This window comes from Plectropomus leopardus, chromosome 16, assembly GCF_008729295.1.
Source record: "Plectropomus leopardus isolate mb chromosome 16, YSFRI_Pleo_2.0, whole genome shotgun sequence".
Lineage (NCBI taxonomy): Eukaryota > Metazoa > Chordata > Actinopteri > Perciformes > Serranidae > Plectropomus > Plectropomus leopardus.
The window spans coordinates 12,525,426-12,550,537 of NC_056478.1; the positions used below are offsets into that span (position 1 = coordinate 12,525,426).

At 37.8% G+C, this 25,112-nt stretch overlaps 1 protein-coding gene across 1 annotated transcript in view; it reads left to right on the plus strand.

Annotated features, from left to right (window-relative positions):
- Window positions 1-25,112, plus strand: part of fig4a (FIG4 phosphoinositide 5-phosphatase a) — a 68,315-nt gene that overhangs the window by 993 nt on the left and 42,210 nt on the right. Inside the window, exons 3-11 of the mRNA XM_042503358.1 lie at window positions 2,530-2,628; window positions 3,727-3,850; window positions 9,494-9,650; window positions 10,772-10,822; window positions 12,004-12,167; window positions 12,727-12,855; window positions 15,334-15,434; window positions 16,875-17,037; window positions 22,098-22,195. Coding sequence (XP_042359292.1) covers window positions 2,530-2,628; window positions 3,727-3,850; window positions 9,494-9,650; window positions 10,772-10,822; window positions 12,004-12,167; window positions 12,727-12,855; window positions 15,334-15,434; window positions 16,875-17,037; window positions 22,098-22,195 — 1,086 coding nt within the window. The remainder of the gene's footprint in view (window positions 1-2,529; window positions 2,629-3,726; window positions 3,851-9,493; window positions 9,651-10,771; window positions 10,823-12,003; window positions 12,168-12,726; window positions 12,856-15,333; window positions 15,435-16,874; window positions 17,038-22,097; window positions 22,196-25,112) is intronic.

Here is a 25,112-nt window from a genome sequence, read left to right on the forward strand (position 1 = left end):
AAGAAATTTAGTAGAGAACCATAACAATGTGTAACAGTAACACTCAAGGTGGTTGTCAGTTTTAGGTGTTTTTTTGTTTTGTTTGGGTGGATGGGTTGGGGGTCTACCAAAAAATTGTCTCAAATTACCAGACTTTCCCCTTACTACATACTGTATATGACAGGGTGACAAAAACGCCTCTTCTTTCGCTGCAGCAAACTGCTTTGTACTTACACAGATCCACACTTTTTTTTCCCCCGAGCTACCTAACCCCAGTCTGTGTCTCTAATATAATGATAACACATTAATGGCACAAACTGGGACAAGGAACTACCCAGCACAACCACAGTCTATCCCAGCTTTTAACGTGCCTTGTGAATAAAACCATGGACCAACTAACGATGGACCAGTCTATCAGCCAAAAATGCGTCACTTGTTGTACAGATTTATCACTCCTGAAGAAATGTAGAATAAAGTGATATGTTTCAGATTCACACTAATGTAAATAAAGCGAAGCATAATCTATGTTTTTTTTAAAATTAAAAAGTTCACAGATGTAAACATGACTGAAAAGAAACTAGAGTTCCTGTGAGATTGTCATTACCCAACAGCAAACACTAGATGGCAGCAAAAGATTAAATGTGATCATTTGCTCCAGGCATACTGCAGACTTCATTGATTTCAGCATGACCTCCATGAGGTTAACTACAAGGACTAGACCGCCAGAATGATAACATTTTGCTAGAAGAAATTACCTGTAAATATGACTTTAGTTTTCATTAGGATTGTACACATGTGGTATAAATGTACGCTTGACAGACAAGTTCTTGTGCATCCTTTGTATTTGTTTTAGAGTTATTAGAGTTAGAGTTATTTTCAACTACTTAAAATTACACCAGTGTTAAAATACAGATGTGCTATAGCAGTGTGATTGATGGCTGATCAGTAGACGCATCCTTGGATGTGCGTACCCTGCACATCCAAGGATGTCTTTGATCAGTAGTCGCAAACATTTAGATAGTAAGGCAGTAACACATTTGTCACAGCTTAACTATTATATTTTCCTATTAGACCTCAGTCAGCCCATTTAAGTGAACAGTCAGTGTCTGACTATTGTTAGACAGAGGGCTCTATAGGATAGTGTGAAACAGGACAAAGTGGCTGTGATGGTTACAGACTGTACTGATACATGGTGTTCCCATCTAATGTTCTTTAGTGACCAGAAAATCTGAGGCCATCTCCAAACCCAGTGTGAGAAAAATAATGACTTGCAAAGAAAAGTCATCCAAGAAAGGCACAAATCTTAACAATGAACATATTAAAATGTAGCCTTTGGACCAAATATGTGCTGTGCCCACACTAGTTTATTCTGTCTTGAATGATCCTATCCTGTCATTTGAAGTGCATGGTCAATCACATGGTTGTTGAACAGTGTTGCTGCTTTGGTTAATTCACAGGCATGGTTTGTCATTAATTGTTTTTAATATCTACACTTTATTATTTTTTTATTGCTTAACCTTTTCATCATTTTACTGTTTTTTCACATGGTTCTTGCCAGATGCCGCTGCTAGTTGTTGTTTTTATAGACTTTTTCATTTTCATTTTAGCGTGGTTGTTATCATATATGTCATTGTAGCCAGTGTGAATCTGATTTTGGGGCATTATTGCTCAGTCAGTTTTCCCTGAATAAATAATCGTTGATGACAATGATAACTGATCAGCCAAAAGATTAAAGCCACTGACAAATAAATTAAATGATGTTGATCATATTACAATGCAGTGCTCTGCTGAGAAACCTGGGGTCCTGGTATTCATGTGGATGACATCAGACAAGCTCCACCCACCCAAACATCATTGTAGACCAAGTACACACCCCCATGACAACGGCACTCCTCTGGTGCAGTTCATGAGATCCTTATCTGATCAAGCATTTGTGGGATGTGCAACTACCCCAATTCACCGTGGGGCCTTCATGGATCAGTCAAAGCCTTGAGCTCTTTGTCACACTCCCTGACCATCTGTGAACAGTTTCTGTGGTGTGTCATAATGCATTGTACCGCTGGAGGGCCACTGCCATCTTGCAGTGCCATTGCCATGACGGAGTGTACCTGGTCTGTAACAGTGTTTGGGTGGGTGGAGTGTGTCAAGTGGCATCAACATGAATGCCAGGACTTAAGGTTTCCCAACATAACATTGCTCTATAACAAGATAATCTACATTTTTCATTATGCATATCTGTCAGGAATTCTTGTGTGATTTCACAGGCTTCTGATCCATTAATTCCGACTGGAGGGGCCCATTGTGAAGAGAAAATGTTGCACGTTATAAAAAGCCTGAAGAAAGTTTGACTTGAAGAATGTGACTTTACCGTAGAAATCTGGCTTGTAAATACATGGACTGTTTATGTCTATTGTAAACATGAAAAACATTATTATTAAGTTCAGTGTGCATATATTCCCATAAGCAGCTATGCATGCTACATGGTAAACATCACCGATGTAATAATGTATTGTAGCTCGAGTGTATTCATGCTATTATATTTCCTTTCAGAGGTATTTTTTGGTGGGGAGCAATCAGGCACAGACCAAACACAGAGTCCTGAAGATTGACCGCACAGAACCCAAGGACCTGGTCATAATTGACGATAAGGTACGTGCTGAGTTTCCACCAGAGTCAGTACAGTGCAAATGTAGATGCTTATGTAATACAGTACAGCACGCTTGGTGTAAAATTGTACAATCACTCAGGCTGTCCCAAGTGTATTGTGGGTGACAGCTTTGCTGATGACTGCTGCGTGCACCTCCTTTTCTTCGCCACCGCTCATTACCAGGATCTATGAGCTGGGAGTTGATTTGTTTGTTGTGGGTGATTATGATGTGTTTGTTATTATGAAGTATCCATGACTAAATATCCATCACCCCACGCTCTCATTCCTGCAGATATTATACTGACCTTGGGAAACCCTGTTTGTTTTTCGTTTGATTGACGTAGGGTTTTGTAAACAGAGTGTGGATGCTTGAGAATGTGATGAAGAAGTGGAGGTTAGCAGGTTTAAAGCTGTAAACACAGCCTCATATTTCATGTTCTCTCAGCTAATGTGCAAAGAGAGCTGGCACACATAATCATCATATCATATCATCATGACAAATGAAATAATAGGTAGCACTGAACTTCTTTATGTTTCTGAGACATTCTGAGATGGATAAAAACTATATGGCAAGCTAAAGATTAAAAATATCTGGGACGCAAAGATATACTCATCGTAGATATGTGCTAGTCGACGTATAATATCTAGGAATAAGTCCTCTCAGTTTCTAAACTTTTTATCTGTATTAAATGTTATCATGATATGTGATGATTTATATTATTTAATGTTTTTAAAAAAAAATTTTTTTAATGTAATATGTCCTTGTCTCAAAAAAAATAAGAAGAATTTGAATAGCACCTTATCTATTTTTCTCTTCATTGCCTCACTGAGGCCCAATCCAAACTCTTTGGTAGAAATTTCGGGCCATTGATTAAACAAGTTCTGCTTGTCAGTAACTCATTATTGCACAGAAAATAATTGTTGTACGAGTCTAACTGGCTCTGAATTAATGTATTAGTCGAACATAAGCCTCCGATAAGCAGCAGTGTTAAATGCATGTAACATTAACAATACAGAAACGATGCATTTAAATGAACAGACGCTGCTTACATCTTTATTCATGTGTATAATATACTGTATGTGTGTGTATTTGTCTGTAGCATGTGTACAGTCAGCAAGAGGTGCGGGAGTTGTTGGGCCGCCTGGACTTGGGAAACCGCACCAAGATTGGCCAAAAGGGTTCCTCAGGCTTGTCTAGGGCTGTCTCAGCCTGCGGCATTGTGGGTGAGTACAGTCCCTCCATTCTCTTCCTCACTGGCATAGCGACAACCATTGTGGAACACAATGATGGCAACACGTACCCCATCTCCAAAGCATTTGTTCTTCAGCTGTGCGTTCTGACCTGATTTTGCATATTACTGTAAGTGCTGGAGATGGAAAAACATAAAATAAAAAGGAACACCTGCAGCTACATTGTGTTTCACAACAATGTATCCCGGTACCACTACTCCTACCATTGTGGAGCGTATAATGTTCAATTTTCAGAATTCAAATAATGACCTTCAGTGGGGTATTCATTGTTATTACTTTTCCCGTTCTTTTGTTGAAAATCAGGTCATCACATTGTAACAATAAAGTTTGGGAGTGTTACCTATATCTATAATAGTTAAAGTATATGTAGAGACTATACAGTGTTTTGTATTTTACATTGTAATACATTTATATATTTTTGAGGCAGAGACAGGTGATGCCGAGATCTTGATTCATATTTGATCAGCACTGACTAATTTTTGCCACAGTTTTTGCCAAAGTTCAGGATCAGTGATTGACATTATTGACAGCTGCTTGCTCTGAAAATGACCTGGGATAAGCCAAAGTCTCTTGTAACGGGCTCGATTCTCTAAAGCCTGAAAACAGAACCAAGCGGAAGTACAGATGTCTAATGGCCTCTTAGACAACTGGAATTACAATATGCTCTAATGAGATTTTTTTCCCCCCAATGACATCAAAATTATACTGCCTACTGGAGCTTTAAATATAGGAACTAATTGTGCTACTCGAAACTAATCTCAACACTTTTTTAATTTCAAAGCTTCTATTAGTGTAAAAATTAAAGGCAAGATATGTCATTAAAACAGTTAATAAGTTATTAAAGTTATGTAAAATTGCAAACCGTTAAATTACATTGCAGCATGTTGTTGTTGATTCATTTCTGAGGGAGAAACAGCTCATCTCCCCTGTTTTTGTGCTGTGGACATTGCCCTACATACCCAATTACAACTTAGTACAATTGCAAGGTTTGTTAACAACATTAATAATGTCCCTTTCCTAGCCCTTTGTTAACCAAAGACATGGAAAAAAAAGTTTCTTTTTTTTCCAGGTCAACTTGTCTGCTTCATAAATGAAAGCCAATGTTTGTTACAAGAGAAGATTGTGTAACTGATCACATGTGTAGCCGACTGTGCATCCACTGCCTGCGTTAGCTCTCTAGTGACTGTGTGTAAAGTAGTTGGTGTGACTGAGCTGTGAGCATCACATCTGTACTGTGTGACCAGTCTTCAAGTCATGACCTACATTTCGTCTTACACACATCAGAGGAGTGTTTGGATTCGTCCCGATAACCTGTCTTGGTGATTTTATCAGGAGCCGTCATTATTTGGCTTTAATAATTTCCCTGTAATGTCTGTTTCTTTGTAGTCTGAATTGGTTTTTGGCTTTAGATAATTTGTCAGCCACAGAAATTTAAATTTGTAAGAAAACTGTCAGACACTGGAGTTTTCCTCAATTATACAAAACTGTGTTTTATAATTGCAGCTTGCTGTACCCCTTGTGTTCCCTATTGCCATTTTGCCTGCTGATAAATTTGCATTCATCTTTTTTTTTTTTTTTTTGATCATCAATTTATGAAGATCTGCTTTGATTTTTGCTCTTTGTACTGCTGGAACAGCTGCAACAGCAACTAGACTTCCCTGCAAATTTTGCAGTGTCTCAATGGAGTGTCTTGCAAGATGCACAGATGCACAGTCCAGTCTGGCTGATCATTTGTGCAAAAATAGTATAACTTATCCTTGATCATGAAAAAAATCATGAACATGCACTCAGATTACAAGCTGAGATGGTCACGGAGCCTGTATGGGAGAAGTTTGCCGAGAGCGTTTTCTGCCAAAAATCCCTTTCTGGCAGGAAATCCATTTATTTTAACTCCAAAAAAACTTTTTGCAACCCTTAACTAAGAAATTCTTCTCTTTTCTTAATGGCCCATTGACCTCGCTTAATGGCGCACTGGTATGTCGTGCAAAACCTAAATGGTAACTTTAACATGCAAACATATTCACAATAACAAAGATAACATGCTGATGTTTAGCAGGTACTAAGTTTGCCATTTTCACTACATTAGTTTAATGTTAATTTCACAAATATTAAGTATGGTAGCACCTTGGGGAATACCTTGCTTAGTCATTGAGTTTCTTCCTCTGGAGAGCATTAATTTCTGTACAAAATTTTAGAGCAATCCATCTGCTGGTTGGTGATATATTTCAGTCTGGACCAAAGTGGTTGACTGACTGCCGTGGCCATCCATATGTTCAGTTCATCTGAGTATACATTTTCATATGTGGTAAAGAAAGAAATACCAGCAATTGTTTACTAAAATTGGCAAGGCACATTCAGGGCATAATAGTAACAAATCTAAGCTAATTCAGCATCACCAATGATGCAGCAGATGGGCCGGTCACTCTGACATGAAGCGATTCTGACTTTGACATCTGCTTGAATAAATTAGATGCTTTTTTCCACTGTACCCTAATGTCACCTTTGTTCACAAGCGACTGTTTGCCAATGTCCCTGACTAATACGGAATAAAAGAGTGTTTCAGCCATGTTTGGTACAGACTATCCCGAGAGCCCTTTGTCTGGCACCATTTTATTACTGTACCATCATTGTAAGTATATTTTTATTCGCTTTCATTTTTTGGTTTTGTCATTCTGACCCAGCTCTGGCAGGAACGTAGGAATTGTCCATCTGCAGAGCCACACATGAAAACATATTACGTTTGGTCTCATTTTGGCATTGTGAAAAATCTGGACGTACCAGCTCACTCTTATTGAAAATCCTTCAGATGCCCAAGAGTCACTCTCTGCCTGGCGACTTATGTCCTCCTAAGTCCTGTGGAGCCTGCAGAGGAGGGATAGAAATTTTTTTGTTAGAATAATTCTGCAGTTATTTAGCAGAGGTATCAATATTAAATTAGAAATTCTGAAATTTTACCATGACATTTTTTATTGTTCCCTATACACTTGGTGAACACTGTTGCTCTTTAGTAAATAGGGGTGTAATTGGTCCTTAATAACCAGACTGATAGCTCAGAATTTTAAACAGTGATTTGCTCAATGCAGATATGTAGTATAAGACTGGGAATTATGATAAGAGTATATTAAAGGTGCTAATGGTTATATTTCAAGATTATTAAATCAAGAAAGATCCTTGTATTTTAACATAAAAGCCTGCATATGTGACAAAAAAGTGTAAATACTGTTTGTGGCTTTAGAGGAAGCTGCGTGAAGTCTGATGAACAGCCTCAGGCAGAGTTTACGCTTTTTAATGGACAATATGGCCGTTAATATTCCAGAATTTGGCCATATAGAAAAACTACTGGACATACAGTATGTTTTGAATACTCATATAATAACTCACATTTAAATAGCAACAAAAGACTTAAAATAAAATAACTTGAAAATAAGCAAAATGAAGAAGTCGTCTATTGAACAAAACAACTCATCGGAGGATTGGCGTGGTGAAATGATGCATATCTCTGTAATGGTCTATGAGGAGACTTGCTGTGTGGGGGATCCTCCACTGGCACCCTTTTTTTTTTTCAATATGCTCAATTTTGATGCTGTTTTATGCACTCTGGCTTCTTCTGTATACTAAGGGCCAAAAACAATTCCCACTTTAAATCACTATTTTTATTGGGCATAAGACAATGGTTTGTAGGGCACCCAGGACCCTATTAGAGGGCCAGATTTGGCCTGTGGGCCATAAGTTTAGCATCACTGCTATAAAAACCGTGACGGCCCTGGATGTGGTGTATGCTCTTAGGAGGCAGCGTTGCACTCAGTATGGCTTCAGCAGATAAAAAAAATCCCTCTGAAATAAAAACCCGAAAATGTGGTCTGCTAATATGAGTTTATATTTAAGTTTTTTTGGCAACATGTCTTGTAGGTCAAACAATATTAGGCAATTTAATATGTTATTAATTAATTAATTTATTTATATTCCCTACTGGACATCTTGGCCGTTAATATTTTCATGTGCCGGATAGCTACACCTAATACCAGTAAAAACACAGCATATGCCAGCTAACGTAAAACCTGCCATGATATCCACATTACTGATGATTATTTTTCAGAAATTTCATTGTGTAAATACTTATTGCCCAACCCTACTTTCAATTAATACAGTGGTCTGTTGGCAGTCTGCACATTTTAGCCCCCAAATGGCCAACAATGCTACAATGGTTTTGAGTTGTCTGATTACCTTCAATTTTGAATTCAATTCAATTCAATTTTATTATAAAGCCCATTATCACAAAACACAGTTTGCCTCTGAGGGCTTTACAGCATACGACAAAGCCCTCTGCCCTTAGACCCTCAAATCATCTAAGGAAAAACTCCCCCAAAAAAACCCTCTAAGGGGGGGAAAAATGGAGAAAGTAATCTCAGGAAAAGAGACTGAGGAGGACATGAACTCTGTGACTCTGAACGAGGATCTCTACCATCCTTCCATACAATGCAAATCCACCATTAGCCCCTCCCTCCCTGATACATCTTTCCAACTCAGTAACCCCAGTTTATAATGCAGACCTCCTAAATCTTGTCTCCAAGCCTGAGTGGGGATATCCATCTTACGTGACTTACAGTTAATGTCTTAGATTTAAGAAAGCTCCTTCCAAAGCTACATAACACATTACACAACTGTTTCGACAGGCTGAGTGGTACTCCCTATCACTTGTACAGAAATTACCTTTGACTTGTAAATTGGTGGAGTGCTACTTTAACTTCAGCTTTTATATACCACTACTTATTGCAGTGGAGCGTATACAGCACATTAGATGCATAAACTTTATATTATTTGTTCCAATAAAAGAATAAAGCGCGTTAATTAAATTTTGCAAATATGAAGATTGAAAATACTTGATTTAGTGGATTAATGTTGAGCCATGTATTTTCAGTTAATTTTTTCATTGATGTAATTAGTTGTTAATGTATTCATTCATTTATATCATACTGTCAACACCTGCATGTAGCCTTGGCTTTGTATGTTCAAACATGATATGAACCTCATCACCCTCACTACTCGGCTTATAGCACAATGAGTCCACAATGAGTACTTCTAAACAGTCCAGATGTACAAGCTCTTCTTATTTGCTTGCATTATTGCATCTGTGACACTTAATTAAACCGACAGATTTATCCTAATGCAGGCGTGTGTCTTCTGTGCACACTTACATAAACCACTGGTCTCAAAGGGGCAAATATTACTACTGATTCTGAGACCATTATCAATCATCCATTATGTATCAAATGTCACAGATGGGAAAATAGCTCATCAAAAGCTAAAAGCAAATCATTGACTATGTTGCATGATACCTCCTGGGTCAGACTTCGATTACGTAAGACTAAATGGATCAGGGCGTATTGGTAATACAATGCAGTGCAATGCAACACACAAACACCCAGGAGCCACCTCTTATAATGGAGGCATTGGCTAGTTTTTGTTGTCAAAACTGTAGCTGAGTTGCAGGCAGCAGAAAGGTTGACCTACAAATCAGCTAGCTCAGATGCTTTTTTTGTAATGTCGTATGTCATTAGTAATGTCGTATACATGATATATCAGGAAAGGTGGATGAATTTTTTTTTTTTTTCACAGGGTTTGTACGTTTCCTGGAGGGGTACTACATTGTGTTGATCACCAAACGCAGAAAGATGGCTGACATCGGGGGCCACTCCATCTACAAAATTGAAGACACCAGCATGATCTACATTCCAAACGACTCGGTCAGGGTTACACACCCTGACGAAGCAAGGTACTGTTAAGTTTTTTTGATGAACACTGAAATTAAAAGACATTCCGACTAGTTATGGCAGCCCTATACCAAATGACTTTTTAAGACAAATTTCTTATGTGGGAGTAAAATCATGAGAGCTTCATCTTAATACGAGCTTTCTTAAGTCAGTATTCTTGATTTGACTTTATGATAAAAGCAACACAGGAAGCAGCAAACCAGGTAGACGATAAACATGGAGGGGACTCCGGGGAGGTGCAACAAGTCTTGGTTCTCCTTTAAAAAAGGAGGAAGGCTGGAGTTGTGGTATAAACAGGGATTGGTGTTAAAATGTTTTTCAGCCATCAACTGACACATAATTTAATGAAAAATCTTAATTTTTGAAAAGGTTCTCATCCCATTCCCATGCTGTCCTCCCACTAATAGAGCACAGCTAACTAACGAAGACTGGTGGGGAGATGAGAAACCTAGAATCCAAAATAAAAGGTTTCTATGCAAACAGCAGTTATCTTAATAGATATTATTGATGTAAGTTTGGCAGTTATATTCTTGACATATAATAATAATAATAATAGTAATGGTAATAGTAATAATAATAATAATAAACTTTATTTTTATAGCACCTGTCATACAAAAAAAAAAATGCAGCACGAAGGGCTTTACAATAGGGGCATTATAAGCATTGAATGCTTCACATAGGAACAGACAGAATTAACATAAAACAGGCCAGCAAGGCAATTCAGCATTGAAAGACACTTTAAAATGTATGGAACCATATTGCTGCCACACCTGAAGAAGAAAAATGGATCAGTGCCATGTTATAACCTGAGCAGTTTATTGTTATATCAAGATGTTTCACATTTCTCATGACATTTCATTATGACATACAAAGAAGGTAACAAGAAAAGTAACTTGTTATAAATTGATTACATCTTGTTATTTAAAAAAAAACACACAAAAAACACCTTGTCACATTATAACTTGATACTGATAATTTTTTTTTTCTTTTTCTGGCGTTGCAGCAATACGTTGCCATACAAATGCACTAGATCATGTTGGCACAGATACCTTTTTAGTAAATTTATAGATGACTTTGTTCTCATACTTGTTTCATGTGTTTGACTGAGTTTTTGCTCTTCTAGATATGTGCGGATCTTTCAGAACGTGGACCTATCTAGCAACTTCTACTTCAGGTAAAACAAATTCTCTCACAAACACAAAAGCATTATTTCAGTGTCATATTAAATAACTAATATGCATACTGCTGATACTAGATAGATCTATGTCACCCTCTGGCTTACTTGATTTTTTTATACAATTAAATAGTAAAATGAAGAAAGAAAGTTTGATCTTTACAAGATAAACTCAGATGAGCACTATTAGTTAGTTAGTTAACATTTAAAAATGACTTTAGATTATTTGACCTTAGTTTTCCTCTTTCCTGTCTTGACAAGTGTGGCCCTGGTTTTTACAAGGAGTCTGCAAACAGTTAAAGAATGTTTTCAATGTAGCTGAATGACAATATTTCAGTGGCATAAGCAATTCTGAAGGCCATATAAGACCTTTTTTAAATGCATGAAATTATGAAATGGTACACCCATTCCTTGTATTTGATCATGTCAACATCGAAGACAAAGCAGGTGGCAAAATTGTTTTTATCACCATTTCTGTAGTTTGGCCAAATCTTAAATTTAGGGTTCCCACAGTCATGAAATTCCTAGAAAAGTTATGAAATTAGAAGAACTGTTTTCCAGGCCTGGAAATGGTTTAGAATTTAAAAAAAAAGTTTTGAAAAAAAACTTTTGAAGAGTTTTGAATGTACATTGTTTCTTTTATTGTTTAAAATACAGTATATTCATAAACATCCTAAAACATATCTAGCATTAAGCAACACACTTCTAATTTAAATTTAGTGTTGCACTGCATGACCATTGAAACATCACCAGTATAACCAGCATATGTAGCTAGTTAAGTAAGCAAACCATGTACATTTGCTTATCTACGGTATTGAAAAAAAATGCAGCTGGATGGAGAATCTCACCTTTATTTTAGTTTTTCAAAAAAGAGACTTTTTTCACCTACTTTCATGTAAAAAGTAATTTCTAGTGTCAGTTATAGGAATATAGCATTTGTTCAATAAAAGAAACACTTCTTTTTTCATTGCTTTAAGGATCATTCTTACAATAATAATAATTATTATTAATAAACTGCTCAAATTAAGTAATGAAAATGGGGTAATGGGATAAATTCGGGTAAATTATCGAAAAGTTTTTTTTTTAAATTAATTGGTAAAATTGTGTGGGCACCCTGTATATTGTATTGGACAGTACAGGCTGTACTTGTTCCAAATTCTTTTTGCCATTGTAACCTGCAGCTACAGCTATGACCTGAGCCACTCGCTGCAGTACAACTTGACTCTGCTGCAACGACCTTATGAACTGTGGTCGTCTCCAAATGCCTCCGCCGCGGAAGAGGTGCATGCGCAGAGTAAGCAGGACAGCTTCGACATTTTTGAAGAAGAGGGTCTGCCGACGCAAGGTGAGCAGAGGATTAACAATAAAATCCCTCATACTCATTGTTTACCGATACATAGGGATGCATGATTATATCAGCACATCATCGGTATTGGCAGATGGTTTTACAATGAAATATCAGAAAATTACATTAACTAAAAAACTTTATTTTTTTTCTCCATATGCTGGTGGATCATCACGATAAAAGTATGCATAATATGAAGTTAATTCCACTACTAAAATTAGGTGGGGAAAAGTGTATGTTTTGATATTGGTATTGGTTATAGGCCAAATTAATTGTTATTTATCGCCATATTGGATATTGGCAAGAATTCCAATATTGTGCATCCCTACCATTTACAGTCAGAGGCGTCAATGCAGGCTTACCTGTTTTACCATTGAAGTCCATTAAAAACCCACTGAAAAATATCTTGACTTACCTCGTGTTCTGTCATTTCTGACGTGTGTTTGTAACACAATAGCATAAGCTCCTGTTCCACAGCATGCGTCACCTCAACCTTTTTTCCATTTGTTGCTTTGTAAATGATCCTGAGGTTTTATGTGTTCCTGCTCTTCCGCCACAGTGGTTTATGGCCTCCAGAACGAACCGTACTACAAGTACGTGTGGAACGGGAAGCTGCTGGAACGAGTCAAGGACATTGTGCATCATGACTGGCTCATGTATATAATCCATGGCTTTTGTGGCCAGTCCAGTATCCTTTGAGCATTGTCAAGTCAGTTTGAGCACTGCAGAATTGTTTGCAAGAATTTTCTTTGTTTCTTTCTTGGAAAGATGCACTTGTTGCTTTGTGTTTTAAAAGAGACATTTTTTTTTCTTTTTAGATTGAAGACAAAGTCCATCTTTGTACATGCATGCACACGTTTTTGTGAGATTTTTTTTATCTCTACTAAGCTGCATACCACAGATTAGTATTGGTCTCCACATGAATAATTTCCTCAGGATTTTTTCAGAAGCTTTTGTAGTATTGATGCATGGGTTATCGCTGCAGAGGGGCTCTGGGCCTCACTAGAGCTGAGTAAACAGTTTGATTTATAATGGTTAAAGTCTGCCTTAGGTTTGGTTTTCAGATTTCAGTCATTTAGCATCAAGTCTCCTTTGCATAAATCACATGAAGCAGTGTAAAATATGTTTTATGTTTTTGCCTGTGAAAAACAAGTAACTCTTTTATTTTTTATCAGTGATTTATTTTTAATGAATTTATATTCTATGCCAGCTTCTGTGTTTTTGTGCTGCAGTGGGCCAAAGAGCTAAGGTGTACTTTACAGTCAGTACTATACAGTAAGATAAGATAAAGATAAATATATAGATAAGGTATACTTTAATGCATGGGCGGATTATGAGACAATGGGGCCCTGGCCACAGATATGCAAAAGGCCCCATCACGTCTGCTACACAGGAATAAGACACACAGACTTTATAGTTGTTTAGCTTCTTTTGTTTGTGTTTACCATCTCTTTGTAATCATTTTGTATCTCTGTGGTTTTGTGTCTTTTTGTAGTCATTTTGTGTCTCTTAGAAGTAATTTAATCTTCTTTGTGGTTGTTTCGTATCGTTTTGTTAATTTTTTTCTGTTTTCATTCTGTGTCTCTTCGATGTAATTTTGTGTGTCCTTGTGGTTCTGTGTCGCCGTAGTCACTTTTTGTCTCTCTTTGTGTCTCCTTGTTGTGGTTTAGTGTCTCTTTGAAGTAATTTTGTGTCTTTTTGGTCATTTTTTGTCTCTGGGATCATTTTGTGTCCCTTTGAGGTATTGTCATGTTTCTTTCAAGTAACTTTGTGTCTTTTTTGGTTGTTTTGTTTCTTTTTGATCTCTCTTTGAGATAATCATCTGTCTTTTTCAGTTTTGTGTCTCTTTAAAGTGATTTTGTATCTCTTTTTGGCCGTTTTGCCCCTTTTTGTAGTTAAATTGTGTCTCTTTACAGTTCCTTTGCATCTTTTTTTAGCTCTTTGTGGTCATTATGAGTATTTACATTCAATTATTTTTTTTTATTTGCATATAATGTACAAATAGGCACCTTCTGATAAAGGCAACCTATTCACAACCCCTGAGACCAACATCCTACATGACCTGTTAGTGTTAAGAATCTTAATGGACATGAGCAGGAATGAATGCTTGTAACAGTTCAGCATTTTCTGGAAAACCCTGAATCTTCAGATGTAAGAGCCCGACTCCAGAGACTTAAAGTCTCAAAAAAATCATCTGCTGTTGCAGTCTAGAGCTGACTTCCTTACTGCTATCAACACTGTTGTCTCTGTTATCACGCAGCGTGCTGCCACTGTGACATTGTGTGGTGCTGTGAGTTTAGATGATTCCTGGAAATTGTTTGGCCTTCATAACTGTTTTTCTGAGACCATAAGAGGACAGATGGGTGCAGTAAGAGGAGACTCAGCAAATGAGGAGACACTGAAGCCAGAAAGGAAAAAGAAAAAAAAATTTGAAAAGAGGCATTAAGGAGGAAAGACATACATTAGGTCCCATTAAATATCCCTGAGCAATCGTGTAGAAATGGCTTAAGAGTGAAATTCAGTGTTAGTCAGACAGTTTTCAAATTCTTAAATTTGCAACTCAAGTCTGATTAAAGTCAAGTAATGTGACTGGAGTCACCTTCCTCTGCAAAAAAAAAATGAAAAAAATGCTCGATACTCCCGTACAGAGAATGTATTCTCCTAATAGTTTTAATCAGTGGTTATTACACTGAAATAGAAAATTATAATTTAGTGGTTTGCTTAAGGTTACATTGCTCAAGGCTTTTCAGCAAATGGCACATTCAAATTTTATTTGCAACACACCTGAGTGAATCAGAATACAGTGCAGTGCCTCCATGAATTTGCTTTAAATTTGAGATGAAAAAAATCTCTTTTTTACATTCATGTAGTTTTAAATCAATTAAGAATAACAGTAATATCAGTAATATTAATAATAATTTGAATAGTGTGTTAAGTTTGCACTGATTTAAGATGCAAAATTTGTGAATGGGACTCAATACATAAGTGTATTTAGGGTGAAAAGATGACTGCTAAAGGACAAATTTAAGTTTATTAATTAGGACTATGATGTCTGTGAATGTAAAGTGTGTGTATATTTACAAACAGGTGATTTTGTAATGCTGTCAGTGGTGTATTAATTTATTATTATTATTATAATTATTCCTCCTTCACCCACCAACAACAGAGCTTCTAATCTACGGCCGACCAGTTCACATCACCCTCATTGCCAGGCGCTCCAGCAAATTCGCCGGGACCCGCTTCCTCAAAAGAGGAGCCAACTGCGAGGTACAGCAGTTGCCGAGGCAACGGGGAAGAATAGATAGCGGAGGCAGGACTGAGGGCCACCGGGATGATTGAGATGACTCAGGGTGATCACAGGGGGTTAATTTGACCCGCTGCCTCTTCCTTGAGTATGCATGAGTGTTTGTGTGGGTGTGTGGTGGGAGGAACTTCAGGAACAAACAGATTTCCTTTTTCTATTTGGACAGCCATCCTGAGATTAGGCTGGAATCAGTTTTCACAGTTTCCTGCTATTGTGGTCAATGCCGAGGTTTTTATACAAACTGTAACTGTGTTTCATTACAGATTACTGTCTGATGGCCTTTAGCACAGCACAATTTTTACAGCAGGAAAAGCACTGGTATAACTGATATTGATAACAATAGCTCTGCTCCGTTTAGGTATATCAGTAGGTCATGTCAGCAGGCCATCATGCACAGTCCTGAAAATTAGTGAGGGTAAAGAGAACACAGCCCTTATTAATATTATTTACACCTGTGGTTTTCTTGCTATGTGATGTTAAAGTAGTCATATTATTTTGCTCATGTATGCTTGACCTTGGAAACAGGAGTTGAGTGAACAATCTCACCTTTTGATTATATCAGATGATCTTAAACAGCAGAAATGTGCGTGGTTGTCACTGACTAAAAGTTGTTTCAATATCCATCTTTTCCTGAGGGCTTTCAGAAATTCTCATCCATGCTGACCTTGATCATGTCCATTTGCTGATGAACATCATATATGATCCAGAGTTTCACAACAGCTACTTAATCACTGTTTCAATTTCCATTATTTTCCATTTCAGTTTTTCTTCTTAGCACTTCATGGGCCTCTTGTCCATGTTTGTTTGAAGTATAAAAAGACAACTTTTCTTCCACTGGCATTCCCAGATTGTATTACTGTTGGTACAGCTGTCACAAAGACAATTAAATCCCTCTCCTCATCATCAGTCCCATTTTCTTCAGAGCCATACCAGAGGCGTTTGTACACAGTTTGTACAGTTAAGTCCTTTGCACAGTGGTGAGCACCAAATTGCATTGTGAAAGGACATTCTGGGGAATCAAGTCTTATTGCAGATGGTGTCATTATTCTTAATTCATTGCACTGTGCAATCAACATTTATTCATAATTGTGAGCAAAAGGAAAAACTCTATTTCCTCAAGTTCAGAGCTCATTGTTTTCCTTGGAAGCAGATGTTTAGAAGCTGGTTAGGATCTTTATCCTCAGATGGACGTGATCAGATTCGGATTGTCACTTTAACATGAATTAGAATTCATTGAACTGCTCAAAAAACATCTACAATTCTGTGGCAGCATGGCTACATCTGATGAGGAAGATCATGTATGGGAAAGAAAGCTCCAGATCAGCCACTAAATCACGTTTTGGTGAGATTGTTTTTTTTTCAGCCTCATCTGTGGTTTCATTGTGTTATTCTTTTGTTTCCAGGGGGATGTGGCGAATGAGGTAGAGACAGAGCAGATTGTCCATGACGCCTCAGTTATGTCTTTCACGGCAGGAAGTTACTCCTCGTACGTCCAGGTGCGAGGTTCAGTCCCGCTGTACTGGTCCCAGGACATTTCCACCATGATGCCAAAACCCCCAATACGATGTAAGACTTCTGCTTAACAACAGAATTATTCATTCTTGCAGTATCACAGTTATTAGTGTCAGATTTCAAACATCCCATGTTGTAAATTATCTGAGTAAAGAAGAGTATCAAGGCATGAATTACTGACAGCCTTTTTGCTGCTTAACAGAATGCTTCAGCCCCCAAACGACCATTTCTATATCAGTTACTCACCCCATGTTAGGCAAAATTTGTGAAGAAATGTTTTTTTTTTGACATGCAACCAAGAAGTGTCTTTATGCTAGCTTTGCTTTTTTACACAGAACTAAACAACGCCTGCATAACAAAAAGCAGGATTTAGGGACACATTTTTATTCATTTTTTTCTTAAACTACGTTTAAAAAAAAGACATAAATCTACCTTGTACATTATATAATGCCGTTATATTAGATAGCATGTGAAAGATAAAGAAGCAAAAATGGAGTAACGGGCATGACAAGTAACACAACCGTGTTGGCCTTGAGTGTGACATGTAACATACACATCAGGCAGCGCTTTGTAACAATGGCACAACATGGCAACAACAATCATTTAAAGTCCATGTAAAGTGAATTCAGAGGTTTGTTTCAAAACACATTATAAATGTTGGAAACTGATTGTTGAAAACATGTTACAAAGACCCTTTACTATGTAGCACTGATTGCGGAGTTAGATGGTTGACTGTTTATTCACCATTTCCTGTTTTAAGAGTTTTTGGGGGGGCCTAAAACCATAACTCGATGATGCACTGGAGCTATACTCAGCATAACCCCGCCCCTGACAATATAGCAGTATAAAAACGAGAAGATAGTCCCGCAGTTGGGCGTGGCCTCTGCTCCTCCAGTGGACACGCCCCCAGCATTTCAGATCAAAGAATACTGTGTATTTTTTCATGATTTTGAGAACCTCTTTTACGCACTTGGCGATTTCTTTGGTCATACAAATTTGGTCAGGTGTTTAATACCACATCTTTCTGTGAAACTCAGAACACATTTTAATTATCACTTTAAACAGACTTTAAATGAGCTTCTGAACCTTACTGTCTCCCCAGTTTGTGGACATTTTTATTTGCTATTCTTCTTCTTTGAGTCAACTGGTGACTGCTGCTAGCTGCTCTTCAGTCAAAGCTGTCCCTTTCACACTGAAGTCGATTCGGCACTGGTTCTTTCCCCGCTGAATTTTTACGCAGAACATCGAGGCAAAATGAAGGCATGACAACATTTTGAAAAGGCAGTGTAAAAGGGGCTTTTGTTTTTCTCACATGCCACCATGGTGGAATCCAGAAATCGAGAAGATTATTGATGAATTGAAGTAATAGGCAACCGTATTTAACAGCCGCAAAAGTATTTAAAAACATCTGTTTAAAACACTCTCACAACTCATGCAGTATAATCCAAGTCTCATCCATCCAGTAGTATGCACTTACCAAACAGAGCCCCCCCCCCCCCCATCCGACGTAGAGTTGAACTGAAAGTGAAACTTATCAATGCTCTTTTCAAAGCCAGACTCCACTGACAAAAACAGTAATTTTACCTCAATTAACATGGAGCTGTAATCTGTGGTGTATTTGTGTAATTGTGTGACTTTGGTTAGTCCAAACTTACCATTTAACTAACTGATGCATGCATGAAAAACAAAGTTTTCTTCATGTATGAAACGTAACAGGATGAGTAAATGACACACAAATAGTTATTTTCGGATCAGGCTATTCCTTTAAGGTGATCAGCATCTGATTTATAATGGAAAATGTAATAAGATGACAGAGCTGTGGTGGTTTTGATGAAAGATCTTTCTTATATCACAGATAACAAATAGAAAATACAGGAATATCTTTTTTCAACATTAAGCCAAACAGTGCCACAGCAGGTATTTACTATTTATGTTTATAATGCTCAATGTATTCATTCTAGCAGCTGCCCAGGACCAGAAATAACCTTCCAGGGACAGAGGAATAATGTAATTGGAAAAACTGCATTAAACTAGGAGTGTGGCTTTATTGCGGGGCCAATCTTATCAACCACTGGGACAAAGATTTAAAAAAATGAAAACGAAAAAGGTGAAGGCAGGGCGCCCCCCTCTAGGTTCTCATCTTTGTATCCATTCTCTTGTCTCATTATGAGCAGGATAAAAACACAAATCCAGGGCCAGAAGGAGGTGATCAGGTCCCTGAGACCGATCGCATTGGAGACTGCTGGGTGTGTGTGTCTGGTGTGTGTGTATACACAGGAAGATATTTGTGCTTGAATGTGTACAATACCTGTATTAAATCATAATCTTTTCCCCCCAGTTTGCCCTTTAATTCATCCTCAGATGGCATTTGCTTGTGTGAGATAGAGACGCTGAACGTGTCCCTGAGATCCCTCTGCGCATGAACTTACTTCATCATCCTGCTGCCGCTTTGATCCTTAAAGACAGTCCTTATCTGACATTTCCCAAATGTTGCCCAGCGCTTGCACCGTCAGGTTATATTTCACTGTGTGTGTACATGTAGTTTGACACAGTTTGTCCTTGGAAGATGTTTTTGCATTTGAGTGGTATCGATGTTCTCATCTTTCCCGAGGCAAGCAAGGGAATAGGAGCAAAATGTCTGTTCATACTTTTTCTTTAAAACATACCTGCAAATGTAATTGCGGCCAGATGCCTGTTGAGATAACAAAACACTGTCTGCCAGTGGCTTATGAGCTACAGCTTTGCTTTTTTTGTTGCTTCATGCAAAGTCAGGAATCCAAAGAAGAAGAAACTAAAGAATCAAACTCAAATAACCAACATAATAAAATAATGTTATACACAATCCACCACGTTTAAGTGTTGTGAAACTGGCATAAATCCTTAATAATTCAAAACCAGGTGTAGCTGGTGATTAGGATGCTGGCTGCATAGACTGACACCTGTTAGGCGAATCTAGGTCAGTGTGCGACGTGTCTGTGCTTTCAGAGTCCTTATCACATCATGCATTGCCCATTCCCCTCGTTCCTGACATTATTGTCAAGACTCACGGTTACATAAGTGCATATATGTAATGTCTTTATGGCTGCCTTAAAGTGGGCAAATGTCTTGGTTGTGAAGGAGATGACCTTAATTGAGTGACTGTTCTTCATCATTATCATTATATTCAACCGAGGTACAATAAGAATGTTTTGGTCTGTATGGTTACGTAAATTCTCATCACTTGAGTACATGTGCAGTGGACAAAGCGATGACAACATAGTGAAGTGAAGTTGAAAACTATTTGCTGGAGCTCCTGTTTGCATTGTCAGTTTTTGGTTGCCAATGATCAGGATCTGACCTATTTCCTCTAATCTTTCTTCAGGCTGCTTCACTGGTCCAATTTGACTGCTGGCTGCAGGTGTAAAGCTCTGCTTTGCCTGATAGCAGACAGAATTGTGACTTGTTATGCTCTGTTTCCATCCTCAGTCTAATGTTGCCTCCACTATAACCGATTTCAGTCGGGAATGGGGATTCCATTTTCCCTAATCAATTATTGGAGACCAACATAATTACCTGAACCTAACGTCGTTTTGAGGCTACATTAAAACATACCTGTGCCAACAAACTTATTTTGCCGGGGTGGAGCGGAGTAAAGTAAAAGAAAATTGTCTCGGGTGATATTTAGAAGACATGTTGTTTAACAACAGTCTCAATAGCAGCATCAATGCACCGTAAAGTCTGACAAGTTGATTTCAGTTACAGAAATCTAGAAAACATATTGCCTTGCAGAATGTAAGTAAATGTAACTATTAGTCTTAATTTATGTTTGCTTTATATCTAAATGTAAATTATACCTAAAATTTAGTTATATTTAGTTAATTTTGTAAGGTTTTTGCAATTTAAAAATGACAGGTTTAATTCATTCAATCTGTCTAAGTTTTAGCAACTTCAGTGAACCAAGTATACTGTGCTATATATATGTATTCTGCCGGTTGCAAACTTGTTGATCATATTTGTATTCTTAAACATGTTAAGCCAAGAGAATTTGCAGATCTCCTAACTTCATCATTGGCAAAATCCTCTTTGTCATGATCAAATTAGTCAGACTAGTTGCTAACACTTAGGAAGAACAAGGTCATTTCACTTGTCATTTTTAAGTTGCGACAACTTTACAAAATTAAGAAAATACATTAATAGTTATATTTCCTTTACCTTTTCAAGGTAATTGGTTTCCAAGATTTTTTTAAGTAAGATCAACTTGTCAGATTTCACAGTGTAGAGTACCCTAGTAATGAGTCCTACGTCAAAGTCATGTTTTTTGAAGGGGTGTTTGGTTTACAGCTTACAATAAGATCTGTGGTTAAAACAAACTAAGGAGACTTTCACGCTTTGTTCTACGACACAAAACATGTTGGTAAATAACTTGACGCTTTTGTGTGTCATAAAAAAAGACAGTTGCTAACAAGTGGCTAAACAAGACTACAGACAGTCATCAAGCTGAACCATGCCCAAGGCAGCTTTTTGTGGTGGCGACGTTATGTCATACGATCGTAGTGTAGTTAGCGTTTTACTTCTGGCAGTTGCATTTTGGCTTAAAAAAACCTGAAAGTTGTGCTCATTTGTAAAAAAAAAAAATTAAGTATTAAAAAAAACTTGTTTGCCACAGAACTTATTTTCATTCTTGCCATTTCTTGCCAGAAACGGTTTTGTTTTGGACAAAACCAAAATGTATGAAAGAGTGGCTGGTGCTGGCCTACATTGGTCAGACATAGGATCGGCAACAGGCGTGAACTTAGCTAACTTTACATTGGACCAGTGAAGACAATGGCATAAGCAATCTGATAGACTGATAGATAGATATTTATTTTGAACATGTAAAACAATGAAATTGAACAGGATTGTGTTCTATCTAAAGCTTTTCTTTCAAACTTCATCAGGAAACTGTCCCCAAATCTTCCTTGATGAAGTCAAGGGTTCCAAATTATGCTAGTTTAATAAGGAATAAACTATCTCAATAGACCCTTTGTAACCTTTTCAAAATGCAAGAGAGGATACACTATCATCTTTAACTACCTGATAACATATGAGACCCTGATTGCCATAATATTAAACAATCAGTTTGACTTCTCTTTCAGTGGACCAGGCTGACCCGTATGCCCACGTAGCTGCCCTCCATTTTGACCAGATGCTTCAGCGGTTTGGCTCTCCTATCATCATCCTCAACCTGGTCAAGGTAAGATATCTGCGCGCATGCACGCTTATACACACACAGACACACACAAACACACACATCCTCATTTCAACTGTGGCAAAAATAATATGTGCAGTATGATTCTGCCTTTCCTGAACAGATGTAACAACAACACACATTGATTCTGTATTATAAAGTAGAAACTGAATAACAGAAAAATAATACACTGAAATGCTGCTAAATATTAAAACAACTGACAAGTGCAGTAAATGAAAGACTTAGCTGGCATTTTCTAAATAACATTGTTATTCCCTCATTAAAAGAATTGCAGTGCATTAGGTGAAGTCTTTTCAGACGTGCTGTTCACATTAATATGATTGCCTCGAAATGATTGAATTATTTGACTGCTGTTGTGAAATAGTTTTAATCATAGAAATGAATGAGTCTTTCTGTTTCTGTGGTTGTAATGCTGTGAGTGTGCAAGTGTATAACTTTTACCAAGAGTGAACTGAATTAATCAGCAGAGGGCATGCAGTGCCTTGCTCAAGAACACTAACGAAGAAAACACTCAGGACGTTTTCTGATATAAAAAATAAAATGTAGATTTGCATACACAAAGCTACACTGGTGCAGTCAGAGATGCTGTCCAGCTCAACAGGCCACTGATATCTTCACTGGTTTAATATCATTTGCTTGAGGAGACAGAAAATGTGTGATTTTTGGATTTTACTTACGCCCCGTCTATATTTATACAGATGTTTTTGAAACAGGTATTTTTCCCCTCCATTTAATTAAAAAAGAAATGTTCATATAACCCTCATTTTATCCATCCACACTAGAACACAAAAACAACCCTAAACGTTCACTGCAGTTAGCTGTCTTCTTCAGTCTCCCCTTGTGGCAAAGGTAGCAAAATGCTGACTTTTTCAAAACACCTACCAGACCATTGAGTTCCCTTTGATTTAAGAATGAAGGAGCTCACTCAAACATATGAGCAATGCTCTGGATATGCAAGTTTTGCTCCCACTCTTCATCGACAACAATTCCACTCTGGAAAGTGTCCCAGCATCTGCTGGTTTGACAGGGCCTGATTCAAAACTCTCTTTTCTGGTGGACTTAAAACCGCAGATGTTGAGGTGGAGCAGAAACATTAGTGGTAGCAGACGCCTCCATTTGTCCATGGAGTGGTGCAGCAATACTAAGTTGTAGAATTTCATGAATCATTTGTTACTTTTACGTTGCATGAAGGGCCGTAACTGAAAATCATAGATGCTAATAATTTGCATTGAAGCTTCTTTTAATCCATATACACAGCGCACTGTCTTTCACACACATAATTATTACTGTGACACGCTGTGCTTGTTCTGGTGCCTGAGGTGAAGAAGACACCTCAAATCTATACATCCATCCTCAAAATAAACAACGTCATTTTACAGTGAGAAACACAAAATCACAACAACAAACAAACAAACAAAAAAAAACAAAAACAAATGCCAGGTATTTCCAAGTTCTGTTCTTCCCTTTTCTCTGCCACAAGATAAGAAAATTCACGTTTAATGTTACAATAAACATTTGGGCAACATAGTAATTCTGGCTCTGGCAATTTTTTGCCTGGTCACCGCTAATATGCCTCTCAAAATTGTGCCTACATAATCGTCAAGTGACTTCAATTTTCTTAAATTTTGGTTGTCGTAAAGTTGGTCTTAAATTTTATTCAGAGTTGGACTAAAAAAATTCTTAAATCTAACTTGTCTTAAGCTGTAGGAACCCTAACTTAAAAAAACACATTTTAAAGAAACCTAAAGAGGAGGAGTTGACGCTGCTTTGTGCAACCAATTTTATTTTAAGGAAACCTTCACTCTCTTGACTTAAGGCATTTTGTGCAACCGGCCCCAGGTTGTAAATACTTGAATTTTCCGTAACATGAGTATTATGTAAGCTCTTTCTGTGGATTGTATCTTTGGATGAAATATGTCCAGTCTGCGGAATCACTCAACAGGTAGTTATCTAGGGGGCTGTGATTTTTTGCAGAATGTGTTTAGCACTAAATTATTATTAGGGGTTAGTTGTTGCTTTGGAGACTTTGATAATTACCAGCAGTTGATATGGTAACTGGGATATTGATCCCACCTCTGCAAATTGCTCTGATAACACACACAGCCTTGATGAAGAGGAAGACCTCGCTACAAACACCTGCAAAGACACAAATAGCCTCCTTCACCTCGTCACCTCATAATATGTGGCTGTAAAATCAGCATTAATCATCAAACTGCTCTTGAATTATGAACAACTACAATATTATAGAAAATAATGAAACTTTCATAGAATGCTTCAAGTCATTTTTTGAAAAAAATGCACTAAAATGAACAAAAAATTGTGTAAGTAAGTGTAAGCTGATTTTATTTTGTTTAGACATTTTTCTCGTTTGAGCCTGTGCTCTAGTAGTAATTTGTGCTTCGCCGTTTTCACATCCACGCATATGGACACACTTTAGGCACACAGCCGTACAGTACACTCTTGGGTTTCAAGCTCACGTTGTCACTCACAAGGGGAGCCGAGAGACAAGGGACCAATCGCAGGCCTCAGAGGTCCGCACAAGCCGCGGCCATGTGATATGTGGGGAGTGAGGGAGGGGACTCCCTGCTTATACACCACACCCTCTCTCTTGTCCCAGAGAGACAGACAGAGGAAGGAATTGGCAATTAACCATGAAATCATGACAGTCCATCTCTCTGCGGTGGTGGCTGGGGGTCCGCGTGGTGGTGTCAACTCCAGTATGGATGTGTGGTTTTGTCATGGTTGGGTGCGTGTTTCTGAGTGTGTATGTTGAGAGAGGGAGAAAGCACATGGCCGAGCATGTGAATCAGTTTTTTTTCTGACCAGCCAACTTAATTAGAGTCCATTTGTTTTGGCTGCCGGAGATGGATCTCACTCTCCCCATGGAGATATCTTTTTTCTT